This window comes from Ambystoma mexicanum, chromosome 2q (genome assembly GCF_040938575.1).
Source record: "Ambystoma mexicanum isolate Mex_15411 chromosome 2q, UKY_AmexF1_1, whole genome shotgun sequence".
In the NCBI taxonomy this organism is placed as follows: Eukaryota; Metazoa; Chordata; class Amphibia; order Caudata; family Ambystomatidae; genus Ambystoma; species Ambystoma mexicanum.
This window is the reverse complement of record NC_090924.1, coordinates 923699753-923718302: the sequence shown is the minus strand read 5'-3', so window position 1 is coordinate 923718302 and position 18550 is coordinate 923699753. Positions and strand designations below refer to the sequence as shown.

The following is an 18550-nucleotide window of genomic DNA, read 5'->3' as shown; positions in this document are numbered from 1 at the left end:
ACCTGTCCCCCCCACCAGTTGTCTGTGTGTCCCCCACTCGGCTGCATTGGCAAGCTCCCCTTCCTGGACCTCATCACACCCTTGTTTCCCTGTGGAACCTGCCCTCGTCCCGAGTTTGGGCCAGCATGTGTGTGCAGTGAGTGTTCCCCACCTGCAGCCCTGCATTTGGCACGTCAGTTTCCTGCGACACCTGCAGGAGAGACCCACGCTGCCATTGCGCTACCAGGAACATTAGTGCTGCATGTAGCTCGGACAGCAATGGAGAACACTACCTCCACCCCAGAGACCGCTGCCACTGCACCTTCAAGGGACCAGCTGGATGTCATCAAACAACAAGAGTAACAGGGGATACCAGGGATATCTCAATACTGTGACCTACCCCGGATAGAACAAAAAAATACTTAACAAAGAAGGTCAGAGTACTCTCTGTGTTTATATAGTGAGCATCAATGCAACCCATCAGTCTCTGAGCGCCCATTAAATCATGGCAAAGAAGATACAATATACAGCAACATGTCTTATTACAAACATTATATTGGATAGAAACAAATTGGATTCAATCCAGTCGACACACCAACACTATTAAATATAATTTATTAACATTTCTTTGAAGAAAAAGATTATTATCGTAAAAAAACACACATCATCAAAAGTGTTAATATTATTCAAAAGTGTAAACCAGTCCCCTCAATTCATCCATGGGCTGGTACAATATAACATTCCCATCTTAAAAACCACAAGACAACACACATGAACCATATCACATTCACTCACAAACCATTCATAAGTTCATACACATTTTACAAATAATTTTCATTATAAAAATGATTGTACTAAAAAACAAGTTTAGCAATATAAGTCCAATATTCAATATGGATCATACACACTCACTAAGACATGTTTCTTTCTGTGTAGATTTAAATAAACAGAAATTCTTCAGGGGTATTATGGTCCCGTATGGTCAGGTGGATAGTAGATGAAGAACAATGGAACGGATAGACTGCACTGGAACTACTCACAGCAAGTTTCATGTAGTAGTCTCTATCCGTGCCGCCGATGAAAAACACATAGGCCCAGTACTAGAATGCCCCCAATTGCTGCTTTAGATCAAACCTCAGCTTCTAGGGGGGTGAGATACAGAACCAAATCTCTGGACAGATTGGACCCCATTTCGTTTCAATCAAACACCACCTCAATACGAAGGGTATGGAGCTCTCCGTTGTATGTATCAAATACATGCATACTAGTGGTGATCACCCCGGCAGCCAATGGCCATAATCTGGTCAGTCGAGACCCACGACTCTTGTGTGTAACAGAAGCCAAATAACACCCAACTGTACGAAATGTTACCATGGCTCACTTCTACCAACTGTTGCTGGGGTCCTGCAGGAGGTGGGGAATCAGGGGAGAGACAGTTGCAGGAACAGAGGCCTTTGAGTGAGGAGGTCGCAGGTCTGACAGCTGAAGTGCGGGTTGGCCAGACGTGAATTGAGAGAGGTCAGAGATGCTGTCCGGACCATCCAAGAACATCTGGCAATGCCACAGACAGCCGCTGCGCCTCACAGGTTCCCTTCACCTCGAAGGTCCCCTGCGCTCTCGCCGATTGCACTCCTCCTACTCCTAGGGATGGCAAGCTGGGACACACAGCGGGCACCTCCTTCTTGTTTTACTCCATCTCTCCAAGTCAGTGGCCCATGCATGACAAGGTTAAGAAAGAGGAGGTGGTAGTGGTTGGGAACAGTGATTTATAAGGGTCAGAGGGAGTTATTTTTCCTCACATTTCTGTTGCCCCCTTGTACCACTGACTCCCTCTGGGTACTAGACATTCACTGTATATTTTATTTTACCCGACTTTCCCTTACATGCATTAATTCTCTGGGCATGTCTGTGTGCACCATTTACCACATTGTGTCTACACCGTGCAGTGATTTTGAAAAAAGTTTGTTATGTGTGCCAGCCACGACTCCTTTACAATTATTATGTGTGTGTACTCCGTGACCATGTAGGTTGTGGTGGATGAAAGGATGTGAAGAATGATCCTGCACATGAGGCAGGTGTGTCATGTAGAATGGCAGCGTCTGTGTGATCATTTCATGATGTACATGTTTATTTGTATATTCGGTATTACCCAAATTGTTCGTTTACAATTGTTCGAATGAACAATTGACCGAATTTAAAGGGTCACAATTGACCTTTTCACAATTGACCGTATATATCTGTTTGGTAATATATATTTATTTATATATATAGGGGTTTTGGGGGGTTTGGCGTTAGGTGGGGGGTTGTGGGGGGTTTCCCCCCACATATATGTTACAATATTCATCAGGAGACTAGTTCTATTCGGGGGGAACATACTAACCTATCCAGGCCCCCTCTCACACCACAGCTGCTTGAGTAGTCTCACCCGATAAACCCACCAAGTCTGAAGCAGGCAAAGGTGGAAGTACAACACCTCTTGCCGATTCCAGGTGTTTGAAGAGTGAGGCAGAGCATCCTGGACTGGCCACCCCAGGCCTTCCTAAAACAGATAAGTCACATAAATGCTGCTCCGGTCCTTTTGATGGCACATTGCCCCAGCTAGCATGGCCAATGGGTCATACAAGGCTGTGGAAGCAAAACACCCTACCTTGCATGGCTCATTACTCATGAACAGCTGTGTTACTTCACCCATGGGGAAACCTTGTTTCGCCACAACACAGCCGACCCAGGAGCACTTCCTCAACTGCATGCTGTAGCCGAGGGAGTGCTCATGTTTCAGCACTACGCTAGCTTTGGGCTTTGGCTCCTCCATATTAGGGGTGGGACGGCACCCCATCGTCCGTTATGGCGAAGTGGCCCGTAGATATAAGAGTCTCAAGGCACATTCAAAACATGCAATCGTGTCCCCTTCCTGAAAGCTGATGGAAAAAGGATGAGTAGATTGTGTAGACAAGCTTCTGCACACAGGCTCCCAAAAACATAGAGGGGACCTGCATGTAGAAATCAGGCAAGAATGCAAACACAAATACCACTTAGCATATTTAAGTGTCAGGCCCTCACCCGAATCCTCCATGGATGTGGGTAAAGGTTACACATTTCTAGTGATGGGCCGTCCAGAGCCCGTCACTTTCAAGGCATGCTTTTCATTTCCAGCCCTATCCTTTCCTTTGTGGGCAAATAAATGCAGGTAGATATCTGAAAATATATCTGGCCGTTCCTGTGCTTTTCTCTGGACCTTTCACTGAGTCTGACAGACATAAAACCTGCAGGGAAAAGTGATTAGCTCTGGGATGCCGCTGTTCCCCCCCCAGCACACCCATAACACACTGATTTGTCATGTGGGTACAAACTGCATGCACAAAGGCGCGTTTGCACATAGGGCCTCATTACAGGTTTGGTGGTATTTTGGTGGTAAATCTGCAGAAATACTGCCAAACGAAATGACTGCTACCAACACTTGCTTTTTTAGGATTATGAGTGGTTTTAGGTGGTATAAATCCCCATTTTTTAAGTGCATTTTTGGGCAATTCTGCCCAAAACCCTGTGGTTTTGGGCAGAATTATCACATGCAGTATTTCCGCCAGTATTAACTCTGCCAATTTTGCAATTTTTTGGCAGGGAGGTGGAAGTTCTTATCACCAAAGTTGTAGTAAGGCGGTGCGGTAATGGGGTGATACGGCAGTTACCTCTGCATTACCACAGTTTATTCCTGTACCGTCATACTCGTAATGAGGCCCATAGTTTCAATGTTTTCATTCAGTGTAAACACAAAGTATGCATATTCTACTCACTTGGGCACCCACTAGGAAACGCAAGTAAGACATTTCTTTTAATAAATTGGGCCTCATTACATACAGGGCTCCAGATACGATTTTGAAGTGGCAGTATTTTACTCCCAATGTTTTTAAGTTGTGAGTACAAAGATTATTATGGAGTAAAAAAGTATCCCCAAATGGGCTATTTCATGGGCAGGTCAAAATATATTTTAACTCGCTTTGTAAAAGCTAGTTCTTTGAACCTATCAAATAAGAAGAGGATGCCCCTTCCCTTGGCACTCCTCTGCTGGTACCACTGAGCCGAACATATTCATGCATCTGTATGGCTGAAAGCAGGGGATGGTTCAGCTGTTTCCAATGCTTCATATTTTTTATACAAGTATTTGTACTCGTTTTTCGTTTGTTGCGAATATTTGCCTCTTTTTATGAGGTACAAGTGGCTGGTGTGTTGCTTATCTGTATGGCTAATTACACGTGATAAAAATATTGTAAAATATGTATACTAAAACAGACATTAAATGTTTTTAGATGGTGCTGTACACCATTACTGTAACACAGACCAGCATTCATTATTCCATGAGCAGTGCATACAATTATCTTTTATTTTTATTTTTTGTAAAGAAACAATGTTTCTGCTTGTACTTATGTCATTACTCTTTAGCAGCACACACCAGCGCACTGTGCAAAGCTTACCAGCAGTAATAATAATAATATGTGGCTAGAAAAAGTATGCTTTTCCTTTCACATCTGAGAAACTCTGTTCTGTGGAAGTAACTGATCACTCGCCTAAAAAATGGCAGTTTGCAAAGATACCCAAACTGTGCAAAATAAGACTATCCATTCACTCTCCTAATTTGCACTTTTTTCTTTGTTATGATTAGACTTTGAATCATTCATCTCAGATATTCTGAAGTGGGAGAACTTATCGAAGAAAGCAAAGGAGAAGAAAGACACCCTTATTAAGAAGATAAAAGATATTAAATCTAGGTATGATCTTGTTTTTCTATATTCAGCCTAATATATTTCTTGCCTGAAGTGTACAGGATTTGAAAATGTATGCCGTCAGAGAAGAGTAACATTATTTGTAAAGGTCTTTGGCCTGAACCTGTAGGGAGTATTTTCAAGCACTTGGCGTGTTTTATTGTGATACTCGTGTTTCTAGATCATGTTCTTAAATACGTTAAATGGTTTGTGAAACAGTGTTGTTCAAGCCTAACTCACTGGGTGAGACATACAAGCAATGAAGTACAGGTAGTGTTGAAACATTGAAGAGTGATGGCTAGAATGTATGGAATAAATAAACCACTTCCATTGCTCTAGGCAACCCTCCAAATCATTGTTGGTGTGTGTTGTTATGTGTTTATGGTGGTTCTGTAGCACTTTCCAAAGTGCTTTACAAAATTAATGTGACAGTACAAAAATAGTAATGATGGCAATAGAAAGCAGGACAAAGAGGGACATAATAAATCCATAACTTTAAAAAACAAACAGAGGGTTAAAATGGTGTACTTTGTAGCATACCTTGTGTGAAAAATTGGGTACAAGTTCAAACAGTTTGCAATTGGTTTTTTAGGGTAAAACTTTACAAAAGCCAATAGATGCAACTCACCAATGTATGGATGGGGCTCTAATCACCTTAACCAAACAGGCACACCACTTAAGAAAGAGTAAACGGTTGTACGTAAAGTAAGTTTATTGTACAATCGTCCAGAAAGGAGCTAGATGACCCTGTTGAGTCAACTTAACCCAAGTCCCATTGAACCACACAGGATGACACATTATACACATTTTTGCAACAGTTTAAACACTCCCATATATTTTATTCCAATCCACCCCCCCAATACATGAATGGTCAAAATCTATACAAAGAAATCCCATATTTCTCCAATTCCCCCCATTCCCATTGGTCATTGTTATCTTAACTACCATCTTTAGCTCATGTGTAGAACACACTTCTTTTTACTTTTCCTCCATGGTAGGTCATGACGCAGTTTAAACATTCACATACAAACATAATTCATTACAAGTCCCAGCTGGTCTGAGAGCTCTTAATCCTAAATGTAATTTGCACATGGTTTGCACGGATGCTTTCAACGATGTGAGAGCAGAATAAACAGGCTCCCTTTGAACTGTCGATAACCATCTAATTCACTCCTGTTTTGGTGTCATTGGAAAATCCTAATCTAATGACTACCATTTTAGCACGCACAGCACATCCTGAAATCACATCCCCCCCCCCCCCCCCCCGAGTATGGATTACTTCTGGCCTCGAGCGGCACTTCACCACACGTTTATTGTTGGTCAAAACAAATAGCCGAAACCCTCTGTCAAGCTCCTACTTGAAAGACATTACATCTGCTTTTGTGATACTACCAGGCCATAAAAACCATGTCTGGTTTCTTAGCTGAGCAGACCATAGTCTAAGGTTGTAGTTACTTATTTACCCATAACATAACATAACATAACCCATCTTTTGGCCTCTGAAAACTCTGCAAAACCAGTTTCTCAAAGTCACTTAAAATTCACCTTGCAAAACCATGACTGCTGCATTTTAATCCATTTATAAAAAAAAGCCCACTACATGTATGGATATATAAATGCACTGTGGATGTATTTCAGTGTGCCCCCATGTTTAATAACTCATGTTTTCTTCACAGTGGGTTCTCCATGACCAGTCCCGTTCCGTGCATGTGCATTATGAAAACTCCTTGTTGCCCATTTTCTAGGCAATTCAAAGCACACCATGCCTGGATCGTGTTTTACATTTCATTTGACGGTTTTGGCATTAATCTTTCTATGTACCATAGAGGCTCTGGCGTGGCGGACCTCTTCCCTCTCCGACCGACCCTCCCAGGTCCAACTGGGGTCCTTCCTCTCTGATATCTTTTTCTCTACCTGTGGTGTCCCCCAGGGATCTAACCTCTCTCCCTGGCTGTTCAACCAATGCCTGGCACTCCTAGCCCACCGCATTGCCGCTCTCTGCCCTAATTTTCAGTGCTATGCGGGTGACACCCAGCTCATTTTGAGGCTACCCTCGGCCTCCTCCTCTCCTTCCCTCATCTCTGGCTGTCTGTCTGCATTCCAGGAGTGGTGTGCCACCAATGACCTCTGTCTTAATGCCAGTAAGACTGAGATTTTACTCATTGGCACGCCCACTCCCTCCTTCCCTGCAGCTCTCTGGCCGGACTCCCTTGGCCCTCTTCCTGCTCCCACCTGCAAGGCAAAACACCTTGTGGTCACCTTCGACTCCACACTCTCCTTCTCCCCTCACATCTCCAACATCTCTAAGAAGTCACACTACCAGCTGCACCTCCTCAGAGGTATTTTTCCCTTCCTCTCCTTCCCCCAGAAGCTCGCCATCTCCAGAGCTCTGGTTCTCTCTAGACTGGACTATTGTAACAGCCTCCATCTAAATCTGCCTGCTTCTACTCTCCGCCCTCTGCAACTTATCTAGAACAGGACTGCAAGACTTGTCCTTGGCCTCAAGCCCAGGGACCGTATCTCTCCAGGACTGAAATCTCTGCACTGGCAACCAGTGGCTGCGAGGATTAAGTTCAAAACCTTCTGCATTGTCCACAAGGCTTTCTGGGGCCTGGGGCTGCAATACCTTCAACACTCTTCTCAAATATCTTCCTATTCGAGCTCTTTGCTCATCAGCCTCCAACTCCATGAGGGTCAGTCGTTTCTCCAAGAAACGAGTTGGTGGTAGATCTCTCTCTTCGGCAGGGGCCTCCCTCTGGAACAGCCTTCCTGCCTCCCTGAAACTTGAGGAGAACCATCTCCGGTTCCGGAAGCACCTCAAAACCTTCCTCTTTGCTTCTGCTTTCTCTCCCCTTCTCCCTTGCTGAATTACTGTCTTTGATTGCACTGGCTACCTGGCCACCCTTCTGATCTTCGGGCCCTGGCCCCGCCTATTGCACACCCGCACTGCCTCCCTGGCAAGCCTCACACCTGGGGACTGTTGTTCTGTATCCCTACAGTCCCCTACCAGCACTTATGTCTGCTCTTACCTGCACTTGCCTTCATCCGGCCGTTCTATTATCTTATTTATTCTACTTTCCCATGTACTGCACTTTCCCCTCCCCCCCGCACTTATCCCTTTCCCCTTCCCATGCACTTGTGGGATCTAAATGACATCTTGCCTAGTAGGATCGTTGTCTGTTCTCCCTCTGTTCCCCCTCCCTTGCCTTGTCGTGCCCCGAAACACTTGTGTATAGGCGCGTTACAAATGCCACATCATATGTGCATGTAAAGCTAACATGCATCAACCTGAACACAAAGTAACACTTAAAGTAACACATCCCATTCACATTTAACTACACTGGATACACATAACAAATTGCAACCTTGCTGCATCACCAGTCACAAATATGGTGCGCACAACATGAACCCCTCTTCATCATTGGGACTTTTCCTGACAACCCCAACACCAACAGTGCAAAGGAGCATTTTGCAACTCATTTTCATGATGCGGTTGCCCACAATATATGCCAATATAAAAATGTTTGTGTTAGTAATGCCCAAATGTGTGCATGTTGGATGCACCAATATACTCCTGTATTCTCATATAAGAACATTCTCATGTTAGCTTTTCTCATAATGCCAATAATGATACTAAATGAAAACATGTTAATGATAGTTGTGCCAATATATGTCACTATACCTACGAAATAACATTCTTCTGTTATCTTTGCCATTAAAAATGCATTGCCATAGTAAAATAAAAGCATGTACGAATGGCTGCACCAATGTAGGCCACTCTAGCCACGTAAAAACACTCATCATGCTGGCTCTTTAGCTGTGATGCCAGTACAACATGCCATAGTAAGAACACATCTGCAGACTGGCTGCACTAACGTAGGCAGGTCCAGCCACATAATCACACATCATGTTTGCTTTACTCTTGATACCCAGTAAAACAAGTGCATGTCATACTAAGAAAATAAATCCTGACTGGCAACACAAATGTAGACCAGTCTAACCATGTAATAACACTTAACAGATGTGCTTTGGGACGGGCAATGTGTTGCACTTAGATGGACTTGGGTGTGAAACGGAGTAATTTGTCGAGTATAGCCATTAGATTTAAACATGCTGCACTCCATGTTTATGGAACTTTAGCCACAGGCATGTCCGCACTCCCACACACGCTCACCCTCAAACACCAGACTAAAACACAATGCACCACATCTCTACCATCAGAATGCAGTTTCTGGTCACAACAAAAAGCGATAGGTAGCTGCACACATAATGACTATCACTCTCGGGGGCGTGGCCGGAGCCCATGGAGTCAAACAGCCTTGGGATGGAGCTCCCATTTAGATCCTCTTATAGATCCTAACAAAGAGCGCTTTAACTAGTATTATTGCAACTGCCGGCAGATCACTAGGTATGGGAAGTGGTCCTGAAGTCCCGACGTGTATAAATGGTGAAAATCGGAGTGGAATTACTGCAGATACGAAGGTTAGAAGTTATGGCCCTGCAGTGTAAAGATGGCGGTCAGTCCTGCGGTCTGACACTCGAGTGGAGGAGGGGCCGATCAGCAAAAGCGCGATAATCGGAGCGCTGATGTTGGACACTATGGCACCTCGCTGAGCGACGTAAAAAGGAGGAAGGGGAAGTGCTGGACCGAGGCTGGTGAAATCGGACACCAGATACAAGCCCCTTCAAGCACTGGGGGTGCGGCTGTGCCTGGGTCGCAGAAGAAGGCCTGGGGCACCACAGGCGAAGCAGGAAGAGAAGCGGCCCGCTGTACCCCCGGATACATGTCCTGCATCAAAGCCTGGAAAACAACGTAAGGCATCGCATGTGTGGATCGTGCCTGCTGGCATGGTTGCTGCACATAAACGCTTGCATGTGGAAAGAGAAGGTGACCCTGAAACCTCACAAGTCCAATAGCCTCACACTTGAAGCAGCAACGTGGAATCACAAACAGGCAGAGGACACATTAAGCCCTTTGGACACACATACAACCTGGCCCAGGCTGCATATTACGGGCCGATAGGCTAGCTGCAAGAGTCGCAGGGAAACGACCTAGGTGCAGTGAGTGGGCTGAACTATGCAACGCCACAGGTTGGTGCACAGCAAGGGATTCCAGGGGGGGGCGCTGAACTGGGTGGCTGACAAAAGATGGGTGGATAGAGGCCCCCTTGCCAGGCCTGAGGTGCAGTTTGAGACAGCATACAAGGACACAGAGCGTTTCTCCCCCATTCATCTGAGTGGGCACTGAAATAGTCGCACTGACAAAGACACATACACTCCAACTGGTGAAGACCCAGAAGAGATAAGGGACTGTTGGAAGCTCATCAGAATGCACCAAGCTGGCACTGAAATACTGAGTGCAGACAAGACAGCGTACAGCCGTGACTGTGCCAGCCTGAGACAGCTAACAGACGGCCAGAGAAATATACTGGGGGTAGGGCACGAAAAATGCAGGTCAGTGGCACCCCATCTTCCCCCATTGGGCAAGCTTTGCAGAGAACTGATCACAGACGGTGACCACCAGAGGGGGAGTGGAGCACTGAGGACCAAGCAAGGGGAATAGTGATCAGTGCCCACTATGGTGCGCGGGATTGTCTGCTCTGATAGGTGCGCGTGACCCAACTACAGAATAAAAATAAAAAGGGATAAGGTGGAAAGAAACAAAATCACTGCATGCACCACCCTAGAAGGCAAGGCTGGCGGGACTGCAGGACGAGCAGACACCACTGAAAGCTTGGCCTGTTGGAGGCAAACTATACTAGGGTGAATGGGGTTGGGCAACTGAGGTGAAGCACTGTTTAAGACAAGGAACTGAGATCCCAAGTGAGGCTTCAACTACTGCAGTGCACAGGATACTGGTGAAGCACGAAAGGCATAATCTCACATCCTAGAGCACAGGGGCTGGGAACTCCACTCAGCAGGGCAACGCCAGAAGGATGCAGCACAGCAACAAAAAACAGCGAATCTGAAGGCATCTATAGTGCTACTACCTAGAGCACTAACAGAAGGTGTCAACCACCGAACAGCCGGTAGCCATAACTACTGCACAGCCACTGTGGACAAGAGGACCACAGTCACTGAGGGAAAAAGATGCACAGTAACAAACACAAGGGTACGTCCCCATTCAAAGGGAAGAGAAAGACAACCATCATGGACACCTTCAATAAGGCAACCAGAGCTTGTGAATCAACACAGGGAAGTGCTGGCACACAAAAGGCAACAGAAGCACTGAACACTGGCAACAAAGATGACCAATTGCTGGCAGCAATTGCAGTGCTGTGGACATCTATAGAAACAAAAATAGAAGAGGTTAAGGTTGACATGCAATTATTGAGGCAAGATATATGAAATCTGGCAGAGAGGGTAACGACACCAGAGTTTGGCCTAAAAGAAACCACGGAGACCACGAGAGACTTGGAAACAAGGCTGAAGGAGCTGAAGAGGAGGAACTCAGTGTTGGAATCACATTCCGAGGATGCAGAGGGGTGGACCCGATGAAACAATGTTCGACTACTGGGTATTCCTGAGGGCGTGAGGGCCAAAACCCCACAGGCTTTCTAGAGACCCTTTTACTATAGGAGATCTGAGCTGGTAACATCACACAGGGATTTGCGGTGGAAAGGGCACGTAGATCACTACAGAAAAGACCACAGCTGGAGTTGCACCCTCGCCCGATGATTGCAAAAATTCTGAACTTCGAGGAAAGGGAAGGAATACTGAAATATTCCAGGGAAGGAGGAGAGATACGTCGAGACAGCTATATAACAGGATTACACACCTGTGGTTCAGGGAGCCAGAAACTCCTTTGTGCCTGTTAAGGCCAGACTCCGACAATTGAACATCAAGTATATGCTCATATACCCGCCTAGGCTTAAGGTGATCTCCAAAAGCCGTCCTATCTCCCTAGAGACTCCGGCGGCAGCCATCATGTGGCTGTAACATAACTACTTAGACAAAGGAGTAGAAACTGTCACATGAGTGGTAACTTGCATTGGGGGAGTAGTGGGCATGTGGGGATCATATTTTTAACTGAATAGCCTACTATGTACTACTACGGCAGAATGGGCACTGAGGTGCAAACACGTTAAGGACTCATAAATGAGATGGGGGCAATGCCGGGCCACTTACCTTGGGCTCACAAGGCTAATCCTCGTAAAGGTTAAAATCGGCCAGTTGCCGATGCAGTGTAACTCGCACATGAAGGTCTGGATGAGCCATAGCGGTGCGGGGGTGCCTGAGCGCAGCGAGACGGGAGCAGCAAGTGGGTGCAAAGGTTTAGTTTTGGTTGGGTTTGTTGTATGTTCTTCATGTCAAAAGGCAAACAAAGGGGAAAGGTTGTTCTGGATGGCAGATGGTCGGGGGAGGTTGGCGACATTTCCCCAGGAAAGTAAGCCTGCAATATGGGCACTGCCAAGTTGGGGGGAAGCAGTGGGCAGGCAAAGGAAAGCAGTCACGTATGTCCATGGCAGCTAACATTAAGGTACTACCATGGAATGTAAGGGTGTTGGGCACATATTTGAGCAGAAACTGAGTGAAATCCTTTCTTATTAGAAAAAAGGTATCATTGCATTGTTGCAAGAAACTCGCCCAACGGAGGGTGAATTCGCCCAAGGTCAAGGAGTGGTGGGGGGGTCAGGGTTATGGAGTGGCATACTCTAAATACGCCCGTGGGGTCTTCACATGGATAAATGCCACCGTCCCTTTCCGACTGCTGGGGTTGGAGGCGGATACAGATGGGAGATATCTGATACTAAGGGGCAACATAGAGCAAATAGAAATATGCATAGTCAACTCCTACTTCCCCAATCACGGAATCCCATCTTACCTCAACACGTTATGTGTTAGGATAACACCATACCGGGAATGCTTTTTTCCTCTGGGGGGGGGGGGCGACTTCAATTGTGTAAGGGATCTTGACTTGGACAGATCCCTTCCACTTGCAAACCAGACGGGAATGGCCTCTGTGGCGCTGAATACATTGCTACAGAATTTAGAGCTTGCGGACATATGGAGAGAACTACACCCTAGCGATAGAGGATACTCATACTTTTCTTCGCCCCACGGCCTATACACTAGGATAGACTATTTGTGGATAAGGCCCACCTGGCAGAAATAGTAGGGGCACAGGATCTGGGCAGGTCAAATTTAGAGCACTCACCACTCCTGTTAGAGTGGAATATGCTGGGCCCAAGGCCCCCCATACCGTTGGGAGGGATGCCCACAGAAACCTTGATGGACCAAATATTTTGGGACGGGCTGAAAACAAAACTTGAGGAATACTGGAAGCAAAATGTGGGAAGTGTGAAAGACTGGAGCACGGTGTGGGAGGCACTGAAAGTACTGGTTAGGGGGGGCTATAGCCAATGTGAGAGGTATCCGGAAGACACTGAGGGAGGAACTAGAGGAAAGGGAGGAGGATATTGGCTGGTTGGAAACAGGATCACTGGGCACCCACGAAGTGGAGTTGAGCCTGGCCGAGGCGAGAAGGAGCTGCCAAGAGGCTTGGGATAGCCTGTTGAAAATTGATTACACAGTTAGAACAGCCAGGGCACATGCAGAGGGGGACAAGCGAGTAGGCTACTGTCATGGCTGTGTAAGAGGGAACACCCAAGGCACTTGATCACAGAACTTATAGATGAAGAGGGCAACATACACAAATCACAACAGAATATCAATTACACATTTACAGATTTCTACTCCCACCTTTATAAACATGAGGAATTGGTACCCCAAGACGATATATCAGGCACCTTGGAAGAAATTGTATTGCCTAGGTTGGTTAAAACACAATATGAGGCGTTGGAGCAGGATATACTGGCCGAGGAAATAGCTGAGGCAATTAAATCTCTGAGCACTGGTAAGTCTCCCGAAAGTGATAGGCTCCCCCCTGAGTTCCATAAAACATACACCCCGGTATTGACTGCAGTGTTGCATGAGGTGTTTAAGGAGGCATATGATAAAGGGCTGCTTCCAATGAGCATAAGGGAGACCGTAGTGATGTGATTCATATCGGCCGCTGGAAATGCTAAACTACGACATCAAAATACTCACCACCATACTAGCAAAGCGACTGACCAGGCTGATCAGTGAGCTGATACACTGGTACACTGGGATCAAAGTGGTTTTATACCGGGATGCAGCACGGCCACAAATCTGCACCGACTACAACACGTTATAGCATAAACGGCTGACCCACAGGCGCATTATGCAATCATCTCACTAGATGCAATAAAAGTGTTCGATTCCATATATTGGTAGTGGATGCTAGCGGTGTTGAGGGAGTTTAGGTTTGGTGAACGGTTCATCAAATGGATAAAATACTATACACTGAACCAGTGGCGAGGGTTAAATCCGGGAAGGTGGTATCGTCGGCCTGGAACATACAGAGAGGCACCAGGCAACGGTGCCCGCTGTCACCCATGTTCTATGTGCTGGGGCTGGAGCCAATAGCTAACTATTTTAGGAAACAATTCCTCGGTGCAGACATATGGCTGGTGGGAGTTGGCCACCTAGTGTCGCTCTACGCAGACAATGTGCCATTATATGTGAATGACCCACATTGTAACGTGCCCGTGATACTGGAGGTGCTGGACAATTATGCTAGGGTATCGGGAATATGCTTCAGCAGAGTAAAGCCTTGTATATTCCCACTGGCGGGTTTAAGGGGGAAAGCTATAGACGATTTGACACAAGTAGGGCTCTAAAGGCAGCTGGAATCGTTTAGATACCTGGAGGTCAACATAGGACACACACCAGACAAAATGCATGAAAGTAACATGGCAGCCGTAGTAAAGGGTGTACGTAAATCCATGACATTCTGGGCCAAACTACCGCTATCATTGATGGGCAGGGTCGCTATCACCAAAATGATAATTTTACCAAGATTCCTACACTACTTCAACGATGTCCATTACTATGTGAAGGCCCGCTTTGTTTTGATTATTGAGGTGCTCCTAAGAGAATTCCTATGGGGGACGACCCGACACAAACTAGTGCTTACTACACTTTACTTGCCCTATAAGGAAGGGGGCACATAGCTGCCCAACCTGGAGAAATATTACTTGGCTGTGCAATTAAGCTTCATACCTAAATAGCTCTCGGATGAGGCGACCTCGGAAACAGGGCTGCTACAGAGCCTGGTGGCCACGGCACGCTTGAAGGAAACACTATGGTTAACACCGAAGAGCCTGGATGCAACGCTCATGCTTGTTACACTGGGGCGCAGGTGTAGCAAAGGGCCCTGACTATGTTGAAGCTTGGGTGCCCCTGCTCAACCGAAGTTCCATTAGCAGTTGATGTCTGTAAGGATAGGGCGGACCTGGCGGTAGCGAGACACTGAGAAAGATGGGGCAGTTACACCTGTGGAGACATGTATGAGGGGGGTGTCTTCAGGGAATTCAGTTCCTTAATTGAGAAGGAGGGGCGCCCGAAAGGTCAGTTTTTGTGGTACCAGAGGGTTAGGAAAGACCGAAGGGGAGGTGGGCGGAATGGCCTGAGGAACCGGAGGTCACGCCCCTGCTGACACTAATGTATAACCTGAGCGATGGCTGGAAACCAGTGTCCAGATTATATAGCCTACTTATTGATATGCCCAACCCCAGGAGTACAGTGCTGAAAGAACGCTGGGAGGAAGACTTGAGGGGAGACATAACAGACAGGGAGTGGGAACGAATATTGTCATACCCTCGTGAGGTGTCCAGATATCCCTGCTTCAGATTGATCCAGATGAATGTATTGTCCCTCACCTACATGACACCACGCAGGATAGCCAAATTCAACAGTAGCATGCAATCCCTGCGCCCCTGGTGTGGTATAACAGAAGCAGGACTAATACATATGTTCTGGGGATGTGCACACGTACAACGATTCTGGGCGCGAATTGAACAGGCCTGCAGAAGAGCAGGGATTGTGAGGTATGAATGGACCCTGAAAGAATGTCTGCTGGGAGCTTACCCCAGGGTTAGTAAATTTAAACAAGTGGTGAAATTCATGGACATGGCATGTATCCTGGATAAAAGAACTATAGCAATGGCCTGGAAATCGGCCAAGGGCCAGCAATAGGTTCACTGGCTCAAGGAATTTGAACGGTGGGCAGAGGCAGAGTCCAGTGTGTGGGGGAGAGTGGTTGCTAGGTCAGGGGAAGATGCAAGTATTCACTATGAGGTGTGGAGACTGCTAGTCTGGGACATGTTCCATCCCTCTGATGACAACCCAACCATGAACAATCGTATGCTATATGCATACCAGCCGCAGCTTGTTGTAAAAGAAGGTTAAATTGCCATGGTTGATGCCCTGGGTACGGATCCCCCACAAGAGTCATCGAATCCCACATGCGTTCCCCCTGATCACCTGAGAAAGAAAACAAATAAATGGATAAAACATGTTGCCTGTAATGTGAAGAACATTTGTGTTTGTTGCTATGTTAATTTGTTAATGTCTAAATGAATAATATGCATAAAGACAAATCACATTGCAAAAGTGGAAAAATGTTATACCCGTGTATAAATGTCTTCATATAAATGCCAATAAAAATATTTTTAAATAAATGACTATCACTCTTGCATACCCTCCCAAGACTAATTCTCACCACCCATCCACATGCCAGCTCAATATAGGTGGCTAGCAGGGACTTTGCCTCGCCTTCATTTTGGCCAATATGCTGGGAGTAACTCAAACTGACAAGTAAGACAAACACAAGTGATCACAGTACAAGGGTCTTTATTGAACAATACATTTAGTATGCAGGTTGGAAAAACACCTATTCTAAACCTAAATCTAAGATGGGACAAAGCTTGGCCATCAAATGAAAAATAAGGCAGTCCTAGTGGTGGTGTGTCAAATCAAAAAGGCCTATACAAAGAAACCTATTGCCAAATCTCACAACTAATATAAAAAGGGGGTGGGATAGTTCTCAAGAAAAGAAAGAAGTGTTCTTAAATAATATATCAGGATGCAGTAACCTGGGACTACCTTCTCCACGTTTTTAGCACGGAGTAGGATGGGAGCTTGGAGCACAGTACAGTCTCGGCTTCTCCAGCACGAGACAACAGTTCCAATGGCAGCTTGCATGGCCATTGATGGCGAAATCTCGTTTCCCTTGAAAGTCTCTTGCCTTCGAGGAATTGGCGTGTTCAGCTAACAAAAACAAAAGTTCCCTCAACAAAGGAAAGTTTATTTCCAATATTCGTTGGGTGATGGGTTCACCCCTGAATCCCCCCTCTTCTGGCCGCTGACCATTCTTGACTTCACATTCACTTTACTCTCAACTGTTACGGGATTCACTTCCCTTTCTTCCTATCAATGAAGGATTCATGTCCCTTGCTTTCTTTTAATGCAGGGTTGCTCTCATTTGGGGCTTGACCAGCGTCTCTTGAGTTAGCACCCACGTGGTGCCGGTTTTCCTCTGCCGCTGGACTCCTTCACAATTTTTACAGTTCATTCAAAGTTCATCAGTTTTGTTTCAAAACTTGACACTTTGCTAATCCTATTCAACACAGTCCAGTTCTTAGCGGTTCTCCCCTCGACTCACCAGCTGTGATGAACCGCTTCTGTGGAGTCAAGGCCGGTACCACGGACGCAGGAGCATCCCTCGCTCCTGCTCATCAGCATAGGTTTGCACTGTGTACCATTGACATCTGCTGCAGGACACTTGTACTATTGTGCGCGTCCTTAGGCTCTCTAGCACAAAGGCTCTGCGGGTCTGAGACAAAAAGGGCAAAGCCACTACTCTCCTCGCCACCCTCTCGATTCCTGCCACCTTTCTTCTTCTTGTGAACTGCTGCGTGGTAGCTGTCTCCTTGTGCTGTCTGCTGTACTCACCTTGCTCAAACTGTGCTCTCTGGTGCCACCTTTTATCCCTGTAGGGAAGGGAAAGGGCCATAAGGGTGTGTGATATTTGATCGATTGCCTGACTTTGCCTGAACCTTGTATTGGGACATGTCAGGTAAACGGCTCTGGTGTTAGTCCCTTGCCCTCTGTCCTGTGCAAAAGTGTTTGTTCTGGAAAAGGGTGGGCAAAAGGTGACAAAGGTGACTGCGTCTCACCCATCAGTGTCCAACTCCCACTCTCCCTCACTGGTCCATCCCCAGGAACTGGATCCAATAGCGATGGCCGTGTCCTGGCCACCTGGATGACAGATTCCTGGGGACTAGCCAGGGAGACACCTTCAGGTTTCTCGCTATGCATACTTGCACCTCCTTGAATTTCCCATGCCTGGACTCTGGTTCCCCCGAGGGCATTCAACCTACAGCGCATTGTGACCATACCAATGCTGAAAGGTGCTATAGAAATGACACACTACTACTACTACTACTACTACTACTTTATCTTTGATGCCTAGTACATAATTCCATGCCACAGTAAGAAAATATATCTACAATGGCAGAACAACTGTAGGCCTGTCTGGCCATGTAATAACACTTAGCATGTTTGCTTTAACATTGTTCCCCAGCCCTTCCCCGACACCATGGCCCTCGCCTCCCGCTCCTTCCTACACTGCCACCCCAACCCTGCCGGCACACACCGAATGGTGGTGGCACACTGGTGTCCCACCCACTCCCTCCCCGTATACACATTCACGCGTCACATTCACACATGCAGAGAACCCCCCGCATGTATACAAATACATATTACACTAGCCTGCTGCAAGGGTGCATAAGGAGGAAACTAACACACAGGTGGCATGGTTGTTGGCATACACATTTATTATACCAGAAATAAAAGAGAAAACCTACCTCTCTCTAACTCTAAGAGGGGTTTCCCTACCTCAAGTAAAATACTAGGGGTTCAGTCAGGATGTCCATGTAAATCTAGAG

The 18550-nt window shown here is 46.4% G+C and overlaps 1 protein-coding gene across 1 annotated transcript in view; it reads left to right on the top strand.

Annotated features, from left to right (window-relative positions):
- SKAP2 (src kinase associated phosphoprotein 2) overlaps nt 1-18550 on the top strand; it is an 846051-nt gene that overhangs the window by 107035 nt on the left and 720466 nt on the right. The window contains exon 2 of the mRNA XM_069648220.1: nt 4637-4742. Coding sequence (XP_069504321.1) covers nt 4637-4742 — 106 coding nt within the window. The remainder of the gene's footprint in view (nt 1-4636; nt 4743-18550) is intronic.